At 39.1% G+C, this 25,341-nt stretch overlaps 3 protein-coding genes across 3 annotated transcripts; 2 read left to right on the top strand and 1 right to left on the bottom strand.

The window, feature by feature from the left end:
* Positions 1 to 819: 819 nt before the first annotated feature.
* On the top strand, positions 820 to 22,889 carry LOC143421135 (putative ferric-chelate reductase 1). Its single transcript, XM_076890258.1, has 15 exons — positions 820 to 1,249; positions 12,575 to 12,711; positions 13,152 to 13,249; positions 13,329 to 13,464; positions 14,407 to 14,610; positions 14,889 to 14,990; positions 15,098 to 15,242; positions 16,378 to 16,482; positions 17,147 to 17,262; positions 17,430 to 17,516; positions 19,911 to 20,002; positions 20,968 to 21,026; positions 21,150 to 21,287; positions 22,032 to 22,063; positions 22,151 to 22,889. Exons 1-15 carry the CDS (start codon positions 1,063 to 1,065, stop codon positions 22,238 to 22,240), a joined length of 1,728 nt encoding a protein of 575 aa, XP_076746373.1. The 5' UTR covers positions 820 to 1,062; the 3' UTR covers positions 22,241 to 22,889.
* LOC106676331 (uncharacterized) lies at positions 5,291 to 7,978 on the top strand. The gene is made up of 5 exons (XM_024804130.2): positions 5,291 to 5,441; positions 5,776 to 5,867; positions 6,246 to 6,440; positions 6,529 to 6,605; positions 6,862 to 7,978. Exons 1-5 carry the CDS (start codon positions 5,291 to 5,293, stop codon positions 7,835 to 7,837), a joined length of 1,491 nt encoding a protein of 496 aa, XP_024659898.2. The 3' UTR covers positions 7,838 to 7,978.
* LOC112435523 (uncharacterized) lies at positions 8,725 to 10,629 on the bottom strand. Its single transcript, XM_076889630.1, has 3 exons — positions 9,936 to 10,629; positions 9,484 to 9,619; positions 8,725 to 9,201 (listed from the first exon to the last, which is right to left on the bottom strand). Exons 1-3 carry the CDS (start codon positions 10,529 to 10,531, stop codon positions 8,725 to 8,727), a joined length of 1,209 nt encoding a protein of 402 aa, XP_076745745.1. The 5' UTR covers positions 10,532 to 10,629.
* Positions 22,890 to 25,341: the final 2,452 nt, after the last annotated feature.

Here is a 25,341-nt window from a genome sequence, read left to right as displayed (position 1 = left end):
TTGGTTTTTTTAGTGTGCTTTATAAATAAAGTTTATTATTATTGTATTTTTGCTGCTGTGCACTGCTCCACTGACCTGGGGCTGCTGCTCAGGTCTGGTTATAGACAGCTGTGAAGAATTGAAATCCCACTACTCTGGGTTGAGCCCACAAACGGGACCATCTCCCTTCACTGTCACTACAGAGCAATGGCGCTACAGAGTTGGAGAGGATGTCAAAGGTAAGAAGAGAGGAGTAAGTGTGCCACTGGTCCAGGTGTGGGACCATGATCGGTCAAAACAGCACAGACGGTCCAGTTAAATTTGTGCAATTCCTCAAGGCAATGTAAAGTTGAGTAACACAAGAAGAACATAGAATAAACTCTTCAAAGTTTAAATAAATTTTACTTGAATCATTCACTCTCTTTAATCCTTATTACATCCCTCCAGATATTTGCTTTTCTCTTCCTCGCCGTCTGTTTTACCTGCTGCACTGCAGAAGCTCCGCCACGCTCATCTTTTGCTTCACCTGTTTCTAGTTTCTTTATCTTTGTTCTTTCTTGCCTTTTCAGCTTGACTTTTTCGCTTGTATTTGTCAATCTTTATCAACCTGCATGAGCGCAATGGGAAGGTAGCGAAAGACCGAATGCGTTAAGAGATCTGATTGGACAATCCAGTGTCAGTAATAAGAATGTACGAATGAGCGGCTGTCAGTAATTGTAGGGCAGGTGTTCAGGATCCCTTCGAGTCGGTGTTGTGCCGTTGCCTGTACACTGTCGGCCTAAAGGATTGAGCCGTCACTACATAGGAATAAAAAAAAATTAAAACGCATTCGCTCTGGCTCCACCCCTGCTTAGAAGCAACAGGTAAGCCACCTTGGGAAACTCCATGGTGACGTGGGTGTTTTGACCCACACTTTGAAGCAGAGTTCCTGAAACATCTGCGCTTCTTAATCTCGACACACTGTCGAAACAGAAGTATCCCTATTCAATAGCTATTGCACCTGCAGTGCTCCACCCTATACATCAGTAGTACGTGGTACTCGATGTTTTTCACTGACTGCAGTAACGAGTCGCCTGGAAAATAATGGATCTTCTTGTATTGCTGCTGTTGTGCAGTGCTCCACTCATCCGAGGACACAGCTCAGGTCTGGTTATAGACAGTTGTGAAGAATTGAAATCCCATCAATCAGGGCTGAGCCCACAAACGGCACCATCGCCCTTCATAGTCACCACAGAGCAAAGGCGCTACAGAGTTGGAGAGGATGTCAAAGGTAAGAAGAGAGGAATAAGAGGGTGCCGACTAGATGGACTGGTGTTCTAGTACCGTCAGTATCGAACAAATAAATCCGATGTATAGATTTAACATCATTAAAGTCCTGGTTAAGGTCAGGAATAAGGTTATGGTCAGGACTAAGGATAAGGTTAGGTTTAGGGCTGGAACGTCTATTACCGCGGGAGCGTCATTGCACTGGATTCCAGCCATAGCCCGCCGCGTACCATAAGAACGCTGAAGGTCTCCTTTCGTGTTCCTCAGGAACGCCGCGGGACGTGACAAAACGTCGACATGTTACGCCTCGGGAGTGAGAACGGGTGATTTTACGATCGATCAGCAGTTCACTCATTGCCATTGATATGTTTGTGATTTCAGCCATACAACTAAATCAACAAAGAGCATTAAACCCCAAAGCAGCAGGATCTCAGCCTGTACAGAGAAAAATCATAATAGAAATTATGTATTATTATCTAAGAATGCCGTGTTTTTAAGGGCTAACCCCAAAATAGGGAAACATTTATATATTTTCAGGCAATTTAAGAAGCATCTCTGTTTTAAATCAGACTCTGACATATCTGCTTGTAATACAGTAAAACTTTGTTTTCATCACATGACTGAGAACACCGGTGCCGGTGCCATTTCTGCTGTTTTCTTGGCCAACTTACTCTTACAAAAGACATTTTTAATGTTAATTATTATTTTTTTTAACTGCATAAATAAAGGTTATATAAAAGTCACTGCCACAAACTGATTGCGGCTTCTACCTTGTTACACGAATGTTGTTTGTGGCTCAAGATGACTTTATGGCATCCATGAGGGATGCATTTGACATATGTTTCACATATTATAGCCCAACAAGTTACTTATAGCAGTTTAAATACGAGCAATCACTTTATGGCACAACACCGGCTGGGGCAAGGAGGGGCAACTCTCCCTTAAGCAAACATCCTTAAATCAAACTTTTAGAAGTTGAGAAAGAAAATAATAATTACCCAAAAACTGAAAATGGGCATGATTTGCTACAGTAGCTGGAAAATCCGCTGGAAAAGGCACACATGAGATGATAGGTTTCACCTCTGGTTGGCTCGTTCCTCGTTGTTTTTGTGCAGGCTCGCACAGCCTAGGCAGATAACCCCCACTCACCCTCCCGCCAGCTGAACAGCCAGTCACTGTTTGCAATGAGCTGGTGTCAGGTTTCTCAGTAGGCAGGGCTGAGCAAAACGAAGCAGCACATCTCTGTCGTTAAAATCATAGCGACTCTTAAGATAATTAACAGCTAAACATACATCTATCTTTCTACACTCAATGGGAGACTAGTCCATTGTTCTTCTCACAGTTTCAGTCCGGTAGAGAAGAGTTTTTTTCTGTGAGCCTGTCTGCTGCATAGAGCAGACTGGAGGATCTGCGTCTGTCAGACACCACATGTAACAAAAATGAACAAGCAGTTTCCTCGTTTCATATACTGATGTAATCACAGCGATTTTAGCAAAGCTTGTTCATTTCTGTTACATAGAAGAAAGAGGAATTTAGTGATTTTGGCTCATGAGAAGTCCATAAGAAATAACTTGGAGATATCTATATCCAGATAGATGTCAGGGACCAAGCAGTAAAGCATAAAGGACACAGGTGGTTTTAATTTAAAAAAGGGGTTTTATTGACCCAAAAATATGAAAATATATTTAACAAAGACAAAACTTAAACAGGCAAACCAATAAAAGAGGTCAACTCAATAGACTAAACTAAAGCTTCAAACAAACATATGACAAACTGACCTCCTGAAATGACACACAGGGGAACTTAAATACCGGTTTAGCTAAACCAAATGACACACACGGGCGAAAACAAGATGGCTGCCATATAACCAACTAATGCAAAACAATGAAACATCCCCCAGGCAATGAAGCATGTGGTGCAATCCAATTAGGCTTTATATATAGATATATATAGATATATAGGTATATATATATATATATATATATATATATATATATATATATATATATATATATATATATATATATATATATATATATATATAGATAGATAGATAGATAGATAGATAGATAGATAGATATAGATATATATACACTCAACAAAAATATAAACGCAACACCTTTGTTACTGCTCCCATTCCCCATGGGATGGACGTAGAGACCTAAAATTCAGTCCAGATACACAATATAACCATCCCTCCCAAACAGTGGTCACAAATCAGTCCAAATGTGTGGTAGTGGGCACATCTGCTATATTGAGATAATCCATCCCACCTCACAGGTGTGCCACATCAGGATGCTGATCTGACATCATGAGTAGTGCACAGGTGTACCTCAGACTGCCCACAACAAAAGGCCACCCTGGAATGTGCAGTTTTGTCTAACAGCAAAATGCCACAGATGCCACAAGAAATGAGGGAGCGTGCAACTGGCATGCTGACAGCAGGAATGTCAACCAGATCTGTCGCCCGTGCATTGAATGTTCATTTCTCAACCATAAGCCGTCTCCACAGGCGTTTCAGAGAATATGCCAGCACATCCAACCGGCCTCACAACCGCAGACCTCGTGTAACCACACCAGCCCAGGACCTCCACATCCAGCAGGTTCACCTCCAAGATCGTCTGAGACCAGCCACCCAGACAGCTGCTGGAACAATTGGTTTGCACAACCAAACAATTTCTGCACAAACTGTCAGAAACCGTCTCAGGGACGCTCAACTGCATGCCCGTCGTCCTCATCGGGGTCTTGACCTGACTCCAGCTCGTCGCCGTAACAGACTTGTGTGGGCAAATGCTCACATTCGATGGCGTCTGGCACGTTGGAGAGGTGTGCGCTTCACGGATGAATCATGGTTCACATTGTTCAGGGCAGATGGCAGCTGAGAATGTCCCAGTTCTTGCATGGCCAGCATACTCACCGGACATGTCACCCATTGAGCATGTTCGGGATGTGCTTGACCGGCGTATACGACAGCGTGTACCAGTTCCCACGAATATCCAACAACCTCGCACAGCCATTGAAGTGGAGTGGACCAACATTCCACAGGCCACAATTGACAATCTGATAGACTCCATGCGACGATGTGTTGCACTGCATGAGGCAAATGGTGGTCACACCAGATACTGACCGGTTCTGGGTCCCCAGACCCCCAATAGCGCAAAAAACTGCACATTCCAGGGTGGCCTTTTGTTGTGGGCAGTCTGAGGTACACCTGTGCACTACTCATGATGTCAGATCAGCATCCTGATGTGGCACACCTGTGAGGTGGGATGGATTATCTCAATATGGCAGATGTGCCCACTACCACACATTTGGACTGATTTGTGACCACTGTTTGGGAGGGATGGTTATATTGTGTATCTGGAATGAATTTTAGGTCTCTACGTCCATCCCATGGGGAATGGGAGCAGTAACAAAGGTGTTGCGTTTATATTTTTGTTGAGTGTATCTCTCTCTCTCTCTCTCTCTCTCTCTCTCTCTCTATATATATATATATATATATATATATATATATATATATATATATATATATATATATATATATATATACAGATATATCTATATATTAGGGGTGCAACGATATTCGTATTGATATTGAACCGTTCGATACAGTGCTTTCGGTTCGGTACGCATATGTATCGAACAATACTACATTTGTAATTTATTTTATCAATTTTCCTTCTGACGATGCTGTCTGTGTTGAGCGCTCAGTGAATCTGTGTTCGACTACTCCGCCTAGGCTGCACTGTCCAGCGCAGATCCACTGAGCGCTCAACACAGACAGCATAGTCAGAAGGAAGAGCGCAGGGCAAGCTAGCGAGACAGAAGTTAAGCTCTCCTTGCAACAGGCAAATTGAACTTCATTCAGATCTGGCGTTTGGAATTATTTTGGTTTTCATGTGACGTATGACCCTGAAGGTAAGCGAGTCATGGACTAAAGTAAAACAGTATGTTGGATGTACCATGCAATGCTCAATGGACTACTTGCACTAACACTTCCGCGTTCTATGTAGTCCTGCTCCAGTGCTTCCGGTGCGGTTAAACCATGGCGACGTTCTACACTCGATGCCTACAAGAGCTCCCAAAATTGAACATCACCGATGTTCAACGGATTTGCAGAGTGACGACTACCCCCGCCAGCAAATTAGATAAAGGATTTAAGTTATATGCTGCATCATATATACACAACTACGAAGGTAAGAAAACGTAAATTAACCGACAAAGAAACGCTAGCTAACGTCAAATGCAAACACTACGTTACTCCGCTATGTCCTTCATTTGATGTCAGTTCTCTACATTACATGTTTTCTTAAACGGTGTTTTATGTCGTCCTAAACTATAGTTGAGGTTTTCTTAACTAATGTCACTTTTGTTGTTAGACACTGTTATATTAGCGTTAGGTAGTTGGCTAACTATGGAGGTAGTTAACTACCTAATGCTACTCTTGCTAAGTGTAAAATATATATGTTTAAGACATGCTGAAATGAGTAATACAGAAATAATGCTAATGGTACTTGTATCTTTATTCAGTGTCCAATAAAGACAGGTTGTCAGGGGAGGTCGGAGTGAGAGCCCTGTGCTACAGGTCGATGAGGAAGAGTGAGGCACCACACAGACTAAGTGTAGGCAGGAAGCTGTGTAAAGTTGTTAATCCCCGTTCAGTGGGGTTCAGTTCATTTAAGCATTAGTTAAGTTCATTCCTAAAGGCCCATCAACTTGAATGTTTTCCTTGTCTCCCTGCTTTATCACTCCTAATTTGACTAGTCAGATAGTTAAATCAACGTGTGTTTGGGTGATCAGAAACATTTGACAACAAGTTAATACTGCAAATATACACAATCTAAGTTATTACAGTTATCAAGCATGGTTAAGTTGTTTTAATAGGGAGAGAAGGAAACACTAAGCATTCAGGAGGGTACGTAACCATAACACTGAACTATGTTCCTGTTCAGCTCTTCCATGAAGATGTTACATTTTTAATTTTCGTTCTTTCTTCTTAGATTAAGCTTCTGGATTCATCGCCGGTGATACTGACACATAGCCAGTGCTCCTGTGTGGCAGGCGCTGTTATGTGCAATCACACAGTGGCACTGCTCTTCCAAACAGCACACTACTCACAACTCAGAGTGCCGGTTGTCCCCCCTGTGCATAGCTGCACGGAATCTGAACAGCAATGGCACAAGCCACGGACAGTGGTAATTTAAATGAGGTTAAAGTTTTTGAATTAGTCCATGTTTACATATGAACAGCAACACCATCCATAGTAAATGTGTCTTCTGTTAGGGTGTGAGGCCAGGACCCATCAACTCCATGATCTTCACTAAGCCGGTACCAAATAGGATGGCCCAGACTGGAGTACGGTAATTACATTTGTAAAATTTGGTTTCATGTGTTACAAATGTATGTTGCTATTTTTTTCATACATACATGTGTCAGAATAGGTATTAATTTACATACAACATTACACTTTCTGAAGACGGCTAACTCAGTCATGTACATATACATCCCAGTCTCTAACTTATGCACCACTGTTTTACACCTTTTAGTTTTTAGTTTAGTTGTTGTTCAGTATAATAACCTTCTTCCTTACATTATTGTCATTGATGTTTTCTTTAGGAGTGGCTTCTACAGAGGCATGGTGGGTCCGTTACCAGATCCCTGCTTGTTCAGAATAACGGAGGCATATGCAAAATTTAATATTGAGGACAGGCCACTTGTGACCACAATGAACATGAGACCTGACAAGCCCCTTGTGGAAAGTGCCTTTGGGCTGGTGCAGGAGGGCAGTGTTCTGTCATATCAGCAGCCGGTTTTGACAACCCGGTACATCACACTACACCGCGATGCACCACCAACACCGCACTTGCCTCTGGAGGGGTATGACATCTTGCCATCAGATTGTGTGTTTGTGTGCTCAGAAGAAGAGCTTCTGCATCTGAAAAGCTTGTCTGTAACTCTGGAAATGGCTCACAAAATAGAGGAAGCTACACGTGAGCAAAGCTCTTCGTCTGAGTGGCATCAGCTCCGAAGGCCCAGAGTGACTGCCTCTAGGTTTCGGGAGGTGTGTCACGTCAGAGGCCAGAGCTCGGCCGAGTCACTAGCAGAGCGTATATTGAAGGGAACAAGGCAGACAGCAGACATGAGGAGAGGAACTGAGATGGAGCCTGCAATAGCAGCAGAGTATAGTAGGCTAATGAATGTTAACTACTCACCCTGTGGTCTGGTCATTCACCCCATTGCCCCCTGGCTTGCTGCATCTCCTGATGGTGTTGTTTTTGACCCCAATGAATACCCCCAGTTTGGCTTCGTCGAATTCAAATGTCCCAATGTACAAAACTTTATTGACTGCAAATATGTGCAGATGGAATGTGGTACCCCTAAACTAAAAAAGAGCCACGCATATTACTGGCAAGTGCAAGGACAACTGCTCATCAGTGGGATGCAGTGGTGTGACTTTGTTGTGTGGGCACAAGAGGACTACCTAGTGCAAAGAATATACATGGATATAGATGTGCACAATGCAATCAGAGAAAAGGCAGACTATTTCTTTTTTTACATATATATGCCAAGATACCTGTGTTTGAAAAAATGAACAGTGAAAACAGCAAAAAGAAAAACAGATCCTTCAGGCTGGCTGGAACAAAATAACTGATGTTTTATTTTCAATATATTTCATGAATTCTTTTGTTGTTACATGTTACTTTTATGTGACATCAATAAACTGTTATTTAAGCAATGGCATCAAATTAATTTTTAAAAACACACATTAAAACATTGAATTTGTGCAGAACTTATTTACATGGTAAGTATTTAAAACTCCATGCCTAGCATACTGATATACATTTAGACAATAACTGAACTGTAGAAAATGACAAATGGTATTTTTGATGTTACAAAAGTTCAATGTCACTTATGGTTTTAAAACGATTTAGTGATTTACTTTATAATTTTGATAAATAGTTTTGTTGAATCTGAATAGTAATATAGTAGTATAATTAAACAGTATTATTAACATTAAACATTTGCAATGAATTTGAATTATCAATAACTGAAACTCAACTATCGGCACTCAAGTACCAGTTCTGTAATCAAGTATTGTCAGCTGAGAAGGAAGAAATTCAACTGTAGTGGCCTCAGCTGCAGGTCATTTTCCATAAGTTACTTGTACTGGCACTGGTGTCTTGGGAAAAATCCATCTTGTCTCACTTAACCCATTTTTTAACTAATGCTGTGTTCTGGTAATTTGACAGCATACATGCCACTGCAAACAGTTGGTTGATATTATAAACATGTGACATGGTAATGATGCTATCAAAAAGTTTGTTCTGTTTGATCCTCCTAATGACTCGCTCCACATGCACCCTGAGTCTGGCTATGGCCTGCGTCTCCTTAACCTGGTATGCTGGCATCTGCTTCTGCTTAGATAGAAAAGGTGGGCAGTACACTTTGCATTTACAACAATCAGTGATTAGGAAGCCCTTAATCTACCATCACTGCCATGTCTTCAGTCAACTTCTCAGCAATGCCTGATTGTTTGAATAGTTCCTTGTCACTAACCGAACCAGCATACAGATTAGAGATGAATGTCACTGGACCATGTGGAGCTATGCCAACCAGGGCTTTCATCGTACAGTGGGATTTGTACGAAGAGTACATTTCACTTTGGAGAAGTGGTGAGGATGGTGTCTGACACCTCAGCTCTGTACAGTCAAGGATCATCTGGGTGTCTGAGAAATCTTTGAATTCCTCAGGGAGGTAAGCTTGCACTTCTTCACGTGTAAGCCAGATGCACTGAGACCCCAGTGCAGTGGCAAGAAAATTTGTCCATGTTGCAATAATGCGGCTCACTGTGGACTGGTGTATGTTAAATCGGTGTGCCAGGTCCCTCTCCTTCAAACCAACTGACAGGAAAACCAGGAAAAGAAAAAACTCATCAATTGGCTGTAGCAGCTGCCTCTGGAAGGTGAAAACAAAAGGGAAAATGTTACTCCTTAAGCTATGAACTAGTAAAATTATTCTTTTCTTGGCTAAATGTTTTGTAATGGTTAGGCATACCATACTGTACCATGGGGTAAACAATGAGGTGCTGTAGTGCACAGGTGTATGTATGTAAAGGATACTGAGTCTAGCATACATACACCTGTGTATGTATGCTACTGTACATAATGTAATGTTATTGTACATAAATACAATAACATTACACCTCTAGTTCTAACTACCAACAAACCCATAACCTACTGTTGATGTGCGTGCAGGTGTCAACACTTCTTCGTTCCGATTGGCAGCTGACTTGGCTCTTGAAACCGGGATCATTTTATAGATGCAAGGCTCAATCAAAACCCAGAATGCCATCAAATGATCATAGCTTGGAAATCTATTCACGAGAGAGACATACATCATGTCAATCATTAATTAACATTACACACTGACATAAAAATAATGTGAACTGTGACAAATATGCTAATGGAATGCTGTATAAAATAGTCTGATTAAGAGTATTTGGTGTTGTATTTTACCTGTAGCATTAGGATATTGTTTAAATACTAAAGCATCTACATAAAACATACAATCAGCAGAGAAAAAGTAAATTTCTATTTTGTTTTCATTAAGACTGGAAAAACTTTCTAAATTTAACTGATGGTGACCTTGGTATATTTTAAACAGTTAGCTTGAATAGAACTTAGATGTACCTGGTATAGAATCGGATGTCAGTGTCGGAGCCAGCAAAACGCTGTAACCCAAATTCTCGCTGGACACGTAACTCCTGTATTTCCTTCCTCAGAGTCTCCACGTCTTTGGACAGGTCTTCTGCAGCTGATGCAGATATGTCCAATGCAGATGGCTCAGGGACTGAGCAGTAGTCATGATCTCTTGTAAGACTGTGCTCTTCTTGATCGTCAGGAGGAACTAGTTCAGGGCGTCGCTCCGTTCTCTCCCAAACACTACGCCGCGGTGGTTCAACTTTATAGCCATTCCACTCAAAAAGTGTTGGTACAGCACCTTTAATAAGCCGCCTTCGACCATCGAGGGTTGTTGGCTCTATGAGTTGATCACTGGCAAAGTGTCTGCAGCAGACCCTGGTGTGAGAGGTAATCGTGAAATGATCCCGGCGTATGTTTAACAGCCATTGTCTTCTCAAGTCGGAATGGGTCGGAAAGGCATGAAAACTTAGTATGCCGTTAAATTTGGCTGAAGCTGAACAAAGTGGGACACAGCAATGCTCGGAGTATTTCTTCTCCTGTTTTTGAAAATGTTCTGTTTTAAATACTTTCCTTTTTATACTCATTCTGAAGCGACATTAGCATAGCTACCGATAGATAAGCAAACGTACCGGAAACGCACAAGCGGTACTATTTGGAAACGGAAATACGTCACATGCCCTAGTGCAAGTAGTCTATTACATTGGTGTGAACTAGTGTGTTAGCGCAGTTAGCTCGTTAACATGTTGGCCGTCTAGCCCCATGCACGGAGCGATCGGCGGTAGCTCGTTAACGGAGATTTGCCGTGTTGTGGCGTTAAGGTCATTTCAACGAGATTAACCTGAAAGCACTAGTGGGAACACAACGAATATGACTGCACATTTACTCCGACATCATCCTAGTGCAAAGACAAGTGAAAGCAGACAAAAAAAAAGCAAGCATGCTACTAACTTTAGCCGAGTCATTTAGACAGCTGTTAGCACTTGATTCTCCTTATGCTGCTGAGAATATAGCCCGGAAGAAGCGGATAGTATAGCTTTTATTTTGGAAAGAGCCATTTCTCTGTAATAAACTCTCTTTTCCAAAGATGAGTGATTCCTCAATCAGATACAGGGCTTGCAATATCGCTAGCCCGACGTCCCGAAGCTAGCGATTTTTTCAGTCGGGCTACCAAAATCTATCTCTTCCCTGCCCGTCGGGCTATTGTAGGAAGGAAAATATATGTCAATGCTTTTGCATTCTTTCAGAAATGTAGCTGGGTAATTATGTCATTGGCATCGGTGAGCCACTGTCAATATGTGACATATTGAAGTCGCGTTTGAATTTGCGCTTGTTTTTTTGCTTTCACTTTGCAATCGTGCGAACTGTGTATAGAGAGCGACAGCACTGATCTGTGAGTGATGATAATTTGCGCACCAATTCCTCTGACATCGTCTTATTAATCGTTAGCTTACTATGCAAACATGACAAGTGAAATCTCCCGCAGCAAGCTTAAACATGTGAGAGGTTGATCGCGCAGAGAATCGCTGAGCTTATGTGAGTGCCTGTGTAAAAGCATTTCAGTTCTGCTGAGCCAAAAACAGAGAAGTTATGACAAATCAGACTATAAGGCAAAAAGAAAGTGCAGCTTTATGGTTTCATGGACAAAAGAATTTCTGTGGCTGCGATATGATGAGCTAAATAACCAGGGCTGCACATAAGTGGTCCGCAGGTGCGCATTCGCTGTCAAAATAAAAAACACGCACAAGGGTTAGGGTTAAATTTAAAAACTGTACTTTTGAGTTAAAATATATATTTATAATTTTAATAAATGACAAATTAAAAATGCATGAACATTTTTTTGTATCAAAAAAATATCGAACCGTGACACCAAAGTATCGAACCGAACCGAACCGTGAATTTTGTGTATCGTTGCACCCCTACTATATATCTATATATCTATATCGATATCTATAGATCTATATCTATAGATCTATATCTATATAGATATATCTATAGATATATATCTATATCTATATATATATATATCTCTAAGTTTTTGGAAAGGGAAGCAGGAGACTGTCTGCAACTGAACAGCTCCACTCTCCTCAATCCACTCTATAACAACAGAGTTCAGTTACTTGCAAAACAAACAAGCTTAAAACGAGAACAAAAAGTTAAAATGCTCTGTTCTAAATCTGTGTTCTACAAATTAGTTTGAGAATTGTAGGAAAAGACATGGTGAATTGTTTTCTTTTTTCTTTTTTATTACTATGCCAACCCCTTTTAAGTTTTGTAAATATTCGCTATAGTGAGAGGTCTTATTTTATTCTTGCTTTATTTTGCAAATTTATTTGAGAATCAGGTCATTCAATTAAGATACATTCCATGTTGGCTGTAAAGAGTTGGACGGATACTTAATTTTATTCTTTTAATTTTTATTCTATTTTTTGGTTTTATTTCTTAAGATTTGGTGAACTCTCTTTTTTTTTTCTTTTTTAAATAATAATTTGGCCACCACTTTCCTGCCTCCGTTGCCACCATTTGCCCCCTTTACATTTCTGTCTGGCCCCTCATATATGCCTGTCTAGAAGCGGCCCAGTTGAGAACTGTCCAACTGACTGAATAAAATGTTTTTCTGTGATTCCAAGTTGAGCTACAGGGTCCGGCCTCCACACCATTCACAGGTTTCCTGTTGGAGGCTATAGAAGTGGGAAGTGAGACTCCTGTAGGTTCCTTTGCCACACCAGCAGGGGCTGCTAAAGTCCTCACCTGCAGCCAAAGACCTGTGAGTTTCCTTTCATGTTAATGTGAGCATCATGCATGATCATATGTTATACCTTAAGTCTACTGAAGGGCATATCAATCAATGAAGTAAAATGAAAACATTTAATGTATTCAGTACATTACTGAAAAAGACAGTCAGGTTTTTTTCTGACGCAAATACTAAAGAAAACAATGTGAACATGTGCAATAGAGCAAATCTTAGACCTACCTATACAAAGTTAATACATAGTTTTAGTGACAAGCTGCAAGGTGCATAATTAAAATTATATTGCAATATTGTTTCACAGCACATCATTTGATTTGCTTTCCTTTGGTAACTTTAACTATGTATAACAGTGACTGAAACAGTATAAACATGTCAAATAACGAAAACAGATGATATACAGTACATTCAAACAACATAATGATGTCATAGTCTCTCTCTCATGTGTGTGTGTCCAGAGCTCGGCTGTGTCCCACACATCAGGCTTTAATAGCAGCTACATTCAGGTGACATGGAGATCAGAACCATCAGGAGACATCAAAGCTGTTCAGTTCCGGTAAAGTTCATTCATTCTAGCAAAGCACTTTGACTAAGTGTTTATACCCCAGTTCACACTGGTTTTGGTGTCGCTGCAGTGCATCCTTTGTGCAGAATTCTACAACATTTTGGGTTAATGTGATGAGCTCTGTCCTGACCTTCACTAATGGCAGAGCTGCTAGATCTGCAGGTGCCCTCACTGGGAATGGCAGTACAGACCCTGCACCACTTGTTGTAAGTAACAATGTCTGTTTTGAACACAATATGAAATTCACTACCAAACAAGCTGGTTGAATCATTGGCCAGTTTAACTGATTTGAAAGTATCCGTTGGTTTTGAGGCTGATGGCAGTCTACCATCTTTTATATTCTGTGGCACATCTTATACTGGGGCTGACTGTGGATCAGGAGATGGGTGTACACTGCTCTATCTAGCACAGACACACTAAATGGAAAGCAATAAATATTCTGGCCTTGATGGACAAATATGAAAGATGAAAAAGTCAGTCTAGCAACACTGCTGTTTATGTAGTTTATGCGTAAACCTGAATTTTTAGAAATCTGCTTCACGTTTGTTATACACTCTTGAATTTCTAGAGCTTTTCTTGAGAGCCCAGAGTTAGCATGGCCCATTGAGCTTGGGCGCTTTCATACAATAGGTGTTTTCTCAAAATCAGAATTTTCTTTTTTGTTTAAGATTTGACTGTTTTTGTTAACTCTTAATATCTATCACGTTAGTGTTTGGTTTTCTCTCAACTGTGAGAGAGATTTTTCAAGCAAAGTCTCACACATGCATTTTGGTCTTGCACAAAATTTCCCAATTGGGAAAATAGGCAAAAACCTCAGAGGTTGATGTTAGGGCCAACATAGTGGTTAACGGTTAGTACTGTCATTGACACAGGAACTCTGCGTGTTCTAACTGTGCCTCTGTGGATGATATACTTGTTAGATTAGTTGGTGATTGTAAACAGTATGGATGTACTTATGTACTCAAGCCATTTATACCTAGTTTCTAAATAGCTTGTTAGCAGAACTATAGAACAGTAATGTGCAGTACTGAGCTTGGCTTAATGTTAATATATATGCAAACTGAGAAAAGAAAATGCTAAATGGTATATTCAAGTACAACATGATGATGTCATGGTTTCTTTCTCTCTCTTCCTCTGTGTATGTCCAGAAATCAGCTGCATCCATCTCTAGCGCTAACTGTGGCGTCACCAAAGTGTGCTTCAGTCAGCCTTCAAACTGTGACCCAGCAGTCAGTGCTAGCTGTTATTTCATGTCAGCCATGATGTTAGCCGGTGGTACAGCTGTCCAGTATGAGATGACTGGTCCTTATGAAGGCTACATCGCTTTTGGATTCTCTGATGATCAGAAGATGGTAGCGTAATGAAAATGTTCTTGATTCTATGACTGTTACATTTTTTTTAAGAGATAACAATAGTAAGGCTCTTGGCATACTTGTACATGAGCAGCACCTGTGGGTGAACAGCTGCTGTTACAACTTCAGTTTGTTTTTGAAAGTTCACAACTTTTAGAAAACATCTGGTTGCCTTGTTTTCCCAAACAATATCAACAAGTTTGGATTTTTTCCCCCCACAAGAATTAATCATTAAATAATAAGCATGCTAATTCCTTACTATATTTGTCTTTCCTCAGGGAAACGATGATATTTATGTTTGTGGAATGAACAGTAATGGACAAGTTGGTGTGCAACATATGTATTCAACAGGACGAACAACTCCACAAGTTGTTGCTCTGGTACTGAAGTTTTTCTGATATCAGTGATTTATATAAGGCTAGAATGTTTAGATATAATGCTTTGTTTCTGCTCTTAAAAATTGTGAAATTTCTTATGTGTCCTACAGGGGAACGTTTATAATATAACAACGTCATTGCAGAACAATGTCATCAGTTGTTCCTTCACTACTACGGAGATAATTTCTATACAGGGGACTTCAGGTTTCAGCCAATCCTACTACTTCATGTTTGTCTGCGGACCCAGCAGCAATGGTAACTACATGTGCCAGACTGTTTCTTACACCACAGCAGTGTAGTTTATATAACTTAACCTATCATATCAATAAATTGAAGATAGCATGCGATGAAGAAGACTATGGACTTCACAATATACTTAGAGAAAATAGCACATATGTCTCAAGACATGCATGCAGGTGATTGGATGAAAAAGAGTGTCCAAACTCTTCATGTCAAGGCTACATGGTGGTGAGGGTTTGTCGCCCATAAGAAAGATCTGTTCCATCACTCTTAAAATTTAGGCGATTATTTAAATGTGCAATCTTTAAGCACTTCACTCTGAAAAAACGTACTAATAACAAAATTATACTCAAGTAAATACTTTTATTTTGAACAGTTAAGCAGGGCCTTTGATTGTACTTCCTTTTCCAATCGTGTGAACATTTTAAAAGAAGTCACATGTTTAACAACCCTGGTCAGTTTATGAAAAAAAATATAAAAGAATATTTTTCATGTCTATGTTAAAGTTTCTTTCTAAAGTGTTTTTCTTTTGTAAAACAACAAAAAAATTTAATAAAAATAAAAATATCATAAAGGAATCATACACCAGCATGTATCTAAATTTTCGATTACAGATTCAAACTTACTCAGCCATTGTTGTTGTTGTTGTTGTTGTTGCCATGGTTGTTGATCAATGGTCATGAGAATTTGCATAATTATGATTAAGGAACTGACCTCCCAGTCCTTTGTTCCTTCAATGGGCTGGTTTCAGTCATTATGCAAATGTACTGTTTATAAGATTGGGGAAACCTGCAGTCAGCTGAGACTGAAGACGTCACCTGGATGATGACGAAACGTTTCTCCCACAAAACGCTACGTCCAGATGAACAGAATCAACTTTTGGAAATACTCAGCCATTAGCATTAAAATAATATGTTTCATGCTTTGGCCATGTAATCACTTTCATCACCTTTCAATACTTCACTTATGGATGTGTTTTTTTCAGTAACTGCAGCTAATTTTTCGTCTCGACTGAGAGAGCAGATGGTTATTTTCCTTCATTCGTCCTGGCCGTGTTACTCTTTTTTTGATTCAGCTTATTCTGTGTACACACACACAGCTATACATATACAAACAGTTGTGTATAAGCTTTGCGATATCTTTGCTACAGGACAAATCCAATTCCATAAGCACGACTTCGTCAGCACTACTAAGATGGCCATTTCTACTCCTGTTGTAAGTGAAAGGGGATTTCCTGATATCATCAAAGCTCATGGTAAGATCCTGCACAGAGAGGTCTCTGTGTGAAAGAGTCACTATGTAAAGTCCTTTCTCACTTACTTTGGCCAACCAGTTGACAGTTAGTACACTGTGTTAACCGGTGAATAGTCGAGGATACATGCTACTGGGAACATGGGAAGACATTGAATTTTTTCTTCCATTAAGATTAAACTATTTTATCTATAATACCAAGTAGACTTACATTTCTGTTGCATTTCACAGCGTTTAATGACTAGACTACATTAGATTAGATGAAACTCTATTAATTCCTTGGATTGGTTCCGCCGGGAAATTCAGTTTAATCCCTCGACGTGACAAAATAGACCAAAAACGTGGATTGGGTTTTACAAGTTAGATGCATATTTCTTGGCAGTAACTCTTGCCTCTTTCATGACACAGTGACTTATCATCATGCAAAACAATCATTTGTAACATATTGTACGAATGTACACCATCAAAATCGATTGTTTGTATACAGTTTGAAAGCTATAAAAATATTTCTGTGTTGTACTCCTAATGGCTTGACTCAGTTGGTTTAATTCTTTTTATAGTAAACCGATATATAGACTAAAGACATGTTGGGACCAGGGAAAGAAACTCATCTTAACTCATAAAACAAAGAGAAGTGGAGAGAACTCCAAAACTAAACTGTTTTTCAGGGTCACTAATGCTGATTGCCTGGATGACCACGGGAACACTGGGAATGATGGTTGCCCGGTATCTGAAAACAATGGCCAAGGGAACAACAATGTGCAACAAAGATCTCTGGTTTGTGGTGAGTCATCATAGAAAAAAAACATACTAAGAAAATATTAAGTATTATATGTCAGATATGTTAGACTTTTAAGACAGTTGGTCCAAGCTTAATCTTATTTGGGAACTGTTGATTTTGTATATGTTTGGCTTGCTTAATATCATGTTGTATTCTTTATGTTCCTCCAGGTCCATGTTGGAGTAATGCTTCTGACGGTAGCAGCCACAATCATTGCTTTCATCCTCATTTTCGCTCATACTCGGGACTGGTCTGGGGTTGGTACACTAACTCTGCTAGTATCAGAATTATTACAGTTTTATATTTTTAAATTACAGATCAATCAAACAACAAAACTGGCTCTACCTATGTAACACACTATTATTTGCCAGTAAATAACGATTTTTATGATATGAACTTGGTCCTAGTGTCGAAGTTCACAAAGGTTTTGGTTGGAATTACTGAATACAAATTATTGTTTATTTGATACATGAATCCAAATATCCTTCAGATTTTATTGTACCACATTTGAGTCTCCTTTAATACCAGCTTTAAAATGTTCTGCAATTAGTAAATCTACGGACAAGATACTGAGCCTTGAGATGCACCGTGTGTGTGTGTATGTGTGTGTTTGTGAATGTTACAAAAGCACTTAGGCATAGATAAAAGTGCTAAATTAAGTGTATAAGCCGTGAGACCAGTTTTCCCGTACTTCACTCAGGAACGTCAGTTTGAAGAGGAGAAAGAACTTTACGGGACTCCGATGTGAAAAGATGTAACAAAAAATTTATTCTACAGTTTGCATCTTACAGGAGTGGTCAGGTTTAACTTATCCTCAACAAAATAACCTACTACGGTAGGAAAACCGTGTGGCTCTGTTCTACCCTGCTGCCGTATAGCTTATGCCGTGTTAACTCTTTTTCTCTCTCCCCCCTCCCGCACCGCATGCGCTAATTTGCATACATCCGTGATGCCCGGATTTTACTATAAACACGAGTCTTTAAGGCACATGTATTCATGGTGCTACGTAACCAAACCAATACAGCAATAAAATAATTTTAGTTCCACCATAAACATGCATTTACTTCTTAAATTATTAATTACACAACCACGCTTAACAACAGCGAAATATAAATACTAAAACATATGAACTATCTTAACTTGGCTCCCACATTAAGTGTGTTTGTGCATGGATAACCAACGGTAGTACTAGGAAATGCTCAACCCAAGGATATATATGACTGGCTATTAGGATTGATAAAGTCCAAAATAGCACTATTTTTGTGTACCCTCATGTAGGATCTATTCAATTCATTTCAACTTTATTTATATAGCGCCAAATCACAACAACAGTCACCTTAAGGCACTTTATATTGTACAGTAGATCCTACAATGATAGATACAGAGAAAAACCGAACAATCATATCTCAGAATCTTCGTTCCACACTTGCTTGTGGAGTCTATCGGAAGCACTTTCCTTAGCAATGCTGTTGGATACCTCGATACTTTGTAAGCTAAGTTCGGTTATGGAGTTAAAATTTCCAAGGACCTTATTGTTGATCTTTATTTCAGGCATGCTTGCTGTTGACTATAGAACAGTAATCAGGATCGAGGAAGTCATGAAAAAGTGATCTAGTGACTTTTGTCTTTGCCTTTAGGCGCTGAGCATTAATTTTACCTCCATCTGTCTTGTGTGTGATCTGGATGGCTGTATTTAAGTCTTTGAAAGCAGAGAGAAGCAACATCTAAAACGGGAGCTGAAGAGTGTTGGAGCATCCTTGCTTGACTTGAGTGATGGGAAACTCATCATCATCTCAGCCAATGACCAGTCTTGTGTTTACACCATCATGAAAGAATCTGATTACTTTTTCCATCTTGGGAGGGATTCCTGTTCAGAAAATAGCGTCATACCCAAGATTGTGGGCATGACGCTAATGTTGAACACCTTAACAAAGAGGTTTTACAGATGCATATTGTGTTTCTTACATTTCTTTTGGATCTATCTTGCGGCGAGCATTATGTCAACGGTGCCTCTGCTCTGGGGGAAACTGCACTGGCTTTCTGGTAGTGTCCCTTCTGAAGATAGGTATTCAACCTTTTTAAAATCACCTTATAGAGGATCTTGCCTGCTTGATAGTTGACACAACAGGACTTTTCACCTTTGCCTTTGTGCAGCTGCACTATTCTGGCATCTTTCAGATCTTGGGGTAAATAGTCATCCTCAAACCACATAAAAGGAAGTGAGTAGGAAGGTGCTTTATAAGTACCGATCCATTTACCGTTTAAGACCCACAGACTTGTGTCCTCTGAGTTATCATGCAGTTTGTCACTGTGTTTTTAATTTCATTAAAAAATTTGCTTATCATTAAAAACTCCTTTGCAACCAGAGATAATTACACCTTACAGTAATTTAAGCGATGTAAATTAAACATTAAACAATACTATACAACACAGATCAAAAGCACAGCCAACATACTGGAAGATATTATTAAGTAACTCTTCTTAATAGTAATGGTAATTATTAAAAACAGCATCTCTATAAAATCAAAGTATCATTTAAATTTTTTATTTGTCTTGACATTCTTTAAACACTCTCTGTAGTTACGTGTTTCCACTGTCAGACTGATATTTACATCATCATGATTACCAGTGTTAATGCTGTTGGTTTCCAGGGAGCACATCCAGTGTTGGGTTGTCTGGTTATGATCCTCTCCTTCTTCCAGCCTATAGTGGCTATGCTGCGCTGCGGACCACAGCATCACCTGTATGTATCAATCTGTGTGTGCTTCTAATTTAATTTACTATGGCATGCCAACACACATTTTAGAGTTCAATGACTGTTTTACACACATTATTGTTTTTTAGTACACTTATTTGACAAATTTTGGAAACACCATCAGCCAAAAGCATGGGGCAGCACCTGCTTAATGACTGCATTCACTGTTCACTCGTTTCAGTGTAGTTGATAACCTCTGATAGCTCTGTTCATATTTCTTCCATAAATATCATTACAATTTCAAATCTTTTCCATCTTTTCTCACTGGCACTTTACTGTTCAGTGTACCAAATGTTTAGTTATTTCACTGAATGGCTGTAGCTTTGGAGGCCATGCTCCATGCTTAGCCCCAGTTAAGTGACTGTGAAGAAGGAGCCACCATCATGGATTGAACACTGAACAGTTCAGCCAATCTCCCAGTGTCACCAATATAACCATCCGCCCAAAATACTAAATAAGCATACATATCCATGAATGAAGTCATTTCTCCAAAGGGAAACAAAACTTTTTTCTCAATGGAAACACTCATATCTCATATCTACAAGACCTCGCAGTACCTTATTATCCTAACAGAGCACTTTGCTGTCAGACTGGCTGTTTTTCCTAGAGTTTCAAAAGTAGGTATAAGAGGCTGCTGCTTTCAGCCCCCTCTACCATGAAACCAGCTCTCAGAAACAGCAACCCTCTCTACTTTTAATTTTAGGCCTAAAATTTTCTGCTTTGTTATAGCTTTTACTTGGGGCTTAATCAGGTGACCCAGAACCATCCGCTGGTTATGATGCAATAAGCTTAGGATGCCGGGTGATGCACTGAATCTTCTTCACAGATCTCTTTTCACTGTGTGTTTGTCCACCACTGCTGCTTCTGTCAAGCAAATGATATGTGCTGTCCTTTCTTTCTTACACTGACTTCAGCGGTTTATGTTTTCATATTTATTCTCTTTTGTTTGACAGGCGGTATCTATTCAACACATCACATTTTTTGAATGCAGTGATAATAAAATCTTTAGCCGGTAAGCCTTTGTTTTACTTCATGCTGTTCTGCACTCTTTTATAAATTCTAATTTATTTTCCAAAGCAGACACACCGTCACCCGTGCTGTTGGTCTTAAATATGTGTTTCTTTGTGTTACACAGTGGGAGCCATATTTACAGGCCTGAACTTGATTGACAGCAGTGATGGATGGTTAATGAAAGTCATGGGTGGCTTTCTTGCCTGGGAAGCTCTCTTTTACATCATGTTGGAGGTTCATAATGGGAAATCTAAGGAGAAAGGTAAATCTTTGTTTTTCCTCATTATAAGTAATCATCACTTAGAAAAGTGCATGTAAAGGTTAAAGGTTTTTTCTCCTCCTCATCTCATCATTCTAGTACAAAAAAATCTTTTTTCTCTTTTTTTTCAGAACTTTTCCTGAAAAGTTTTCTGACAAAGTCTAATCAACCTTACTGTTCTATAGTGTAACCCCTCTCAAAACATGCTCCTCTGAGTATTCCAGATTTGCCTCCTCTCTTAAGTCTTTTCTATTTTAGTTTTCAGTCCAATATTGGCCTCCCTCCCTTACAGTAATGTCTCTTTTTCAGTCATATTTAAAACTACACTTAAAAAGCTTCATTATTTCATGACATGAAAAGGGAACAGGCCTTTACTTGGCCATTGAACTGTTTCTTAGTCTAGTATAGGCCAAAAGAAACTGGGAGTGTGTATATGGCTAAATGGTTAATGTAATTGTTAATGCATTATTATTATTATTATTATTATTATTATTATTATTATTAAAAGAAATGTAATCACATATTTTATGATTTTAAACTGTTTAAATCATATGTAAATGAATATGTAAACAAATTTAAAATGAAATGAAAGCTGAAATCAAATAACTTAATCTACCGGTATAAATCAAATAATTAAAAACAAGCCAGAACTAATCTGAAGTAAACTGAAAAATAAGATTCAGATGAGGAAACACTCTGGGGGTTGGTTGTGCCCTTTTTAACTGTTGTTTCTTCTCTGGATTTCAGGCAGTGCTACTGTAGAAGTGGAATCAGAATCGGTAAGTTGAAAGAAATATAAAAGCAATTAACAATTAATCACCATAACACTGCAATGATCTTTTAATTGAATTACATTGTTTTGTTAGGTAAAAATTGATGGTCTGCTGATCGGTCTGTTCTTTCTGGGAAACATTTGCTTTTTGGTGGCACTTTTGGTTGGAATTGGGGTGAAATAAGAGCCCCAAAAGAATTGTCTGAAGAATTTTTTTTTTTCTTTTGGTATTTTATCCAAATACACCTGATGGGATATTGTGCACTGAAAGTTTGGACCCATTGAGATTGTTTTCTCTTTTTTTTTTTTTCTTTTTTTTTTTTAGTGGATGTTTTTGTTCGATATTTTCCTTAAGCTTTCAGTTTCATGGCTAACCTTAAGTTCAGTTACTGAAGTAAATTGGCAATCAGCATCTAACCAAACTCCATTTGGTCAGAACTGATTGTCCATTATAGAGTGCAATGATGTTTTTCCACGAGCATTATAAAATTTTTAGTTGTTGATTTTTAGGAATCCTAGTTCCTGTTAGAGGTAAAGACCTTATATTTGATTCCATGTGAGCTGATTTCTGCTATCCAATGTTTTCTTGTATTTTGTTGTTAAGTCTTTGTTTCCTGTTATGTTACTTCCTGTTTTATTTTGTGAGTCTCTTGTCTCTTATGTTTTGTCCTTGGTAAGTTTAAGGTGTGCTTCATACACCCATGTGTTTCTAATGCATGTATAGTCTTAGATTCTCTTTGTCATTGTGTTGGCTTACTTACATGTGTTTCTGTGGTTTTCGTTTCTGGACTTTGACATGCTAATAAAAGGTCATTTTATGAGTTTTACCTTAAGCCTGTCTCTGACTGCTGTATTTAAGTCCTGTGTCTTCCTCAGCCTTTGATAAATATAAAGTAAAGTAATGAATTTTTCTGTAGGCAAGCCAATTTAGCTACCTAACCCCCCCCCCCCCCCACCCCCCAAAAAAGGCATTTGATTAAAAAACAAAACAAAGTTATTTTACACAATGTGAAAGCTCAGAACCCTGAGCACAACAAAGGTTTGTTTTAAAAAAGGTTGGACATCAAAATGTTGTGAAAAAAGACCAACGTACTGCTAGAAAAAGAATAAAATGAGTGGGAGACAAAGAGCATGTCATCTGTCAAGATGCTTATTTACCATTCGTGGTGCCAAGAATTTAAATTATAGGTGATGACAGTCAGCAATTTCATTTTTAATAAAAGATGAGATGAAACCTGAAATATTTTTAAATTAAAAGATTAAAGCCTTCCCTTTAATTTTCAATTTTGTTTTCATTTTTTTCAATTAACGGTAAGTAATTTGTGGTTTTCCTTTTCTTTATGAATGGAATTGACCTTTTAAAAAAATGATGATGATAATAATAATAATAATTATTATTATTACTACAACAGTGCGGGATAATAATTATTTTATCCCCAAGCAAAGCATCACTTATTGTTTGGTGGAGAAACCTTTGATGGGTATGTACATGGTAAGCTTCTTAGTTTTATCTTTATATTAATATAATTGTTGTTGTTGTTTTCATAACTGTAACGGGTTTGAAAAACGAATGGAAATTGTTATGAAATCCTCGAAATATTGGTTTCACTTTCATATGTTGAATAACATTCACCATAAAGTCATATTTACTATTGTTCATAATGAATCTGTAAATAATGTCCTTTTTAATGATGGCTTCAATAGGAGAAGCCAGTCATGTACCTTATAGGTTCTACATACATACATTTGAAAAATAAGTGAGCAGAAGTTTCAGTCTGTTCAAAAAAGTCACTGCGAGGATACGTGCCAATTAAAAATTTCAAGTGCATTTCTTTGGCTTTAGAAGTCATGAGGAAATGTAGTTATTTTGTACATATACCTGTTCAGAGATCTTTGGATCTAATTAAATTACTCTCAGTCTCCCATGATGTTTAATGTGCATTTATCAAAATGCCTTTGATTAAGCATAAAAGAGATTCAGTTTGATGCAAAGTGATTGCTTAATTTGGCCTACGTTATCTACACTGTAGCAGTCCTTGTCACAGTCTTTGCTAGTGTGCTAATTTCCACACAATGCATTTTCAGCAAACAAAAGACAATGCTGTTTCTGAAACAAGTGAAAAACGTAGCTTTTATTCAAATACATTCTCTAACTTTTATCAAAGTAGGATTCTTTAGTTACATTCATGCCGCTGCATAATAATAGTCTTGAAATTTAATATTGTTAACAAGAATATAATTTTACCCTTTCCACATGATCACGTAGCAGCCAAACATGTAGAAATAAATATATTTCTTGGCCCTTAGAGGGCACCCACATGTCAGCTAGTCTGCTCAAATGAAACTTCAGTGTATAACTATGACTGGGCAATAGATATCCTTTTTACTGGAGAACTCTATATGCTGAGGTAACCCTTTTGTGTGTGTGTTACGCCTGTCGATGCGTTGTGTTCTGGCATATAAATAAGAGGCAGGAGACAGCACTGGATCTCTGGGCTCTTTACTGTAAGTCGCTGCAACATCTGCAATAAATTGAAATACAGAGCTGTGAGCTGTGTGTGTTGCGCGCCTGCTAGATCACCTCTCCTCTGACCATGCTGAAAGAGCTGTGACCAGGGCACACATGCATGCGCCTACGTCATCACGGCATAGAGGATCGCACTGGCCACAACAGACTCATAGAAAATCCTTAGCATTGTCCAGCAGATATTGAAGAACCTCAGTCGCCTCAAAAAATAGAGACAACTCTGGCCCTTCCTGTAAAATGCTGTGGTGTTTTTAGCCCAGTCCAGTTTATTGTCAATGTGTACTCCAAGGTATTTATAGTCCTCCACAATGTCAACATTGAGCCCCTGGATTGAAACAGAGGTCAAGTGTTTCCTGGTCTTCCTGAAGTCCACAACCAATTTCTTGGTCTTTGCCATGTTAAGCTGCGGATGATTCTTCTCACACCACGTAACAAAGGAGTCGACCACAACCCAGTACGGTTTCATCATCCCTGCTGATGCATCCAACCACCGCAGAGCCATCAAAACTTCTGAAGATGCAGGTCTCTGTGCAGTGGCTGAAGTCTATGGCGTAGAGGGTGAAGAGGAAGGGGGAGAGGATGGTCCCTTATGGTGCTCCTGTGTTGCCGATTACCTTGTCAGACACACAATGTGGAAGACGTACATATTGTGGTCTTCCTGTCAGGTAATCAACAATCCAGGACACCAGAGAAGCATCCCCCTGCATCGCTGTTAGCTTATCACCAAGCACTGGAAAAGTAAAAAAAACATGAACCTC

This window comes from Maylandia zebra, linkage group LG11 (genome assembly GCF_041146795.1).
Source record: "Maylandia zebra isolate NMK-2024a linkage group LG11, Mzebra_GT3a, whole genome shotgun sequence".
In the NCBI taxonomy this organism is placed as follows: domain Eukaryota; kingdom Metazoa; phylum Chordata; class Actinopteri; order Cichliformes; family Cichlidae; genus Maylandia; species Maylandia zebra.
The sequence above is the reverse complement of the archived record's forward strand: the minus strand, read 5'-3'. Positions and strand labels throughout refer to the sequence as shown.

Coding starts and splice junctions, on each gene's coding strand:
- LOC143421135 (XM_076890258.1), top strand. CDS start 1,063: ATGGATCTTCTTGTATTGCTGCTGTTGTGCAGTGCTCCACTCATCCGA. Junction 16,483..17,146: donor TGATATCATCAAAGCTCATG/GTAAGATCCTGC, acceptor ACTGTTTTTCAG/GGTCACTAATGCTGATTGCC. Junction 17,263..17,429: donor ACAAAGATCTCTGGTTTGTG/GTGAGTCATCAT, acceptor ATGTTCCTCCAG/GTCCATGTTGGAGTAATGCT.
- LOC112435523 (XM_076889630.1), bottom strand. CDS start 10,531: ATGAGTATAAAAAGGAAAGTATTTAAAACAGAACATTTTCAAAAACAG. Junction 9,620..9,935: donor GACATCCGATTCTATACCAG/GTACATCTAAGT, acceptor TCTCGTGAATAG/ATTTCCAAGCTATGATCATT. Junction 9,202..9,483: donor CACCTGCACGCACATCAACA/GTAGGTTATGGG, acceptor TTCACCTTCCAG/AGGCAGCTGCTACAGCCAAT.
- LOC106676331 (XM_024804130.2), top strand. CDS start 5,291: ATGGCGACGTTCTACACTCGATGCCTACAAGAGCTCCCAAAATTGAAC. Junction 6,441..6,528: donor GGCACAAGCCACGGACAGTG/GTAATTTAAATG, acceptor GTCTTCTGTTAG/GGTGTGAGGCCAGGACCCAT. Junction 6,606..6,861: donor ATGGCCCAGACTGGAGTACG/GTAATTACATTT, acceptor TGTTTTCTTTAG/GAGTGGCTTCTACAGAGGCA.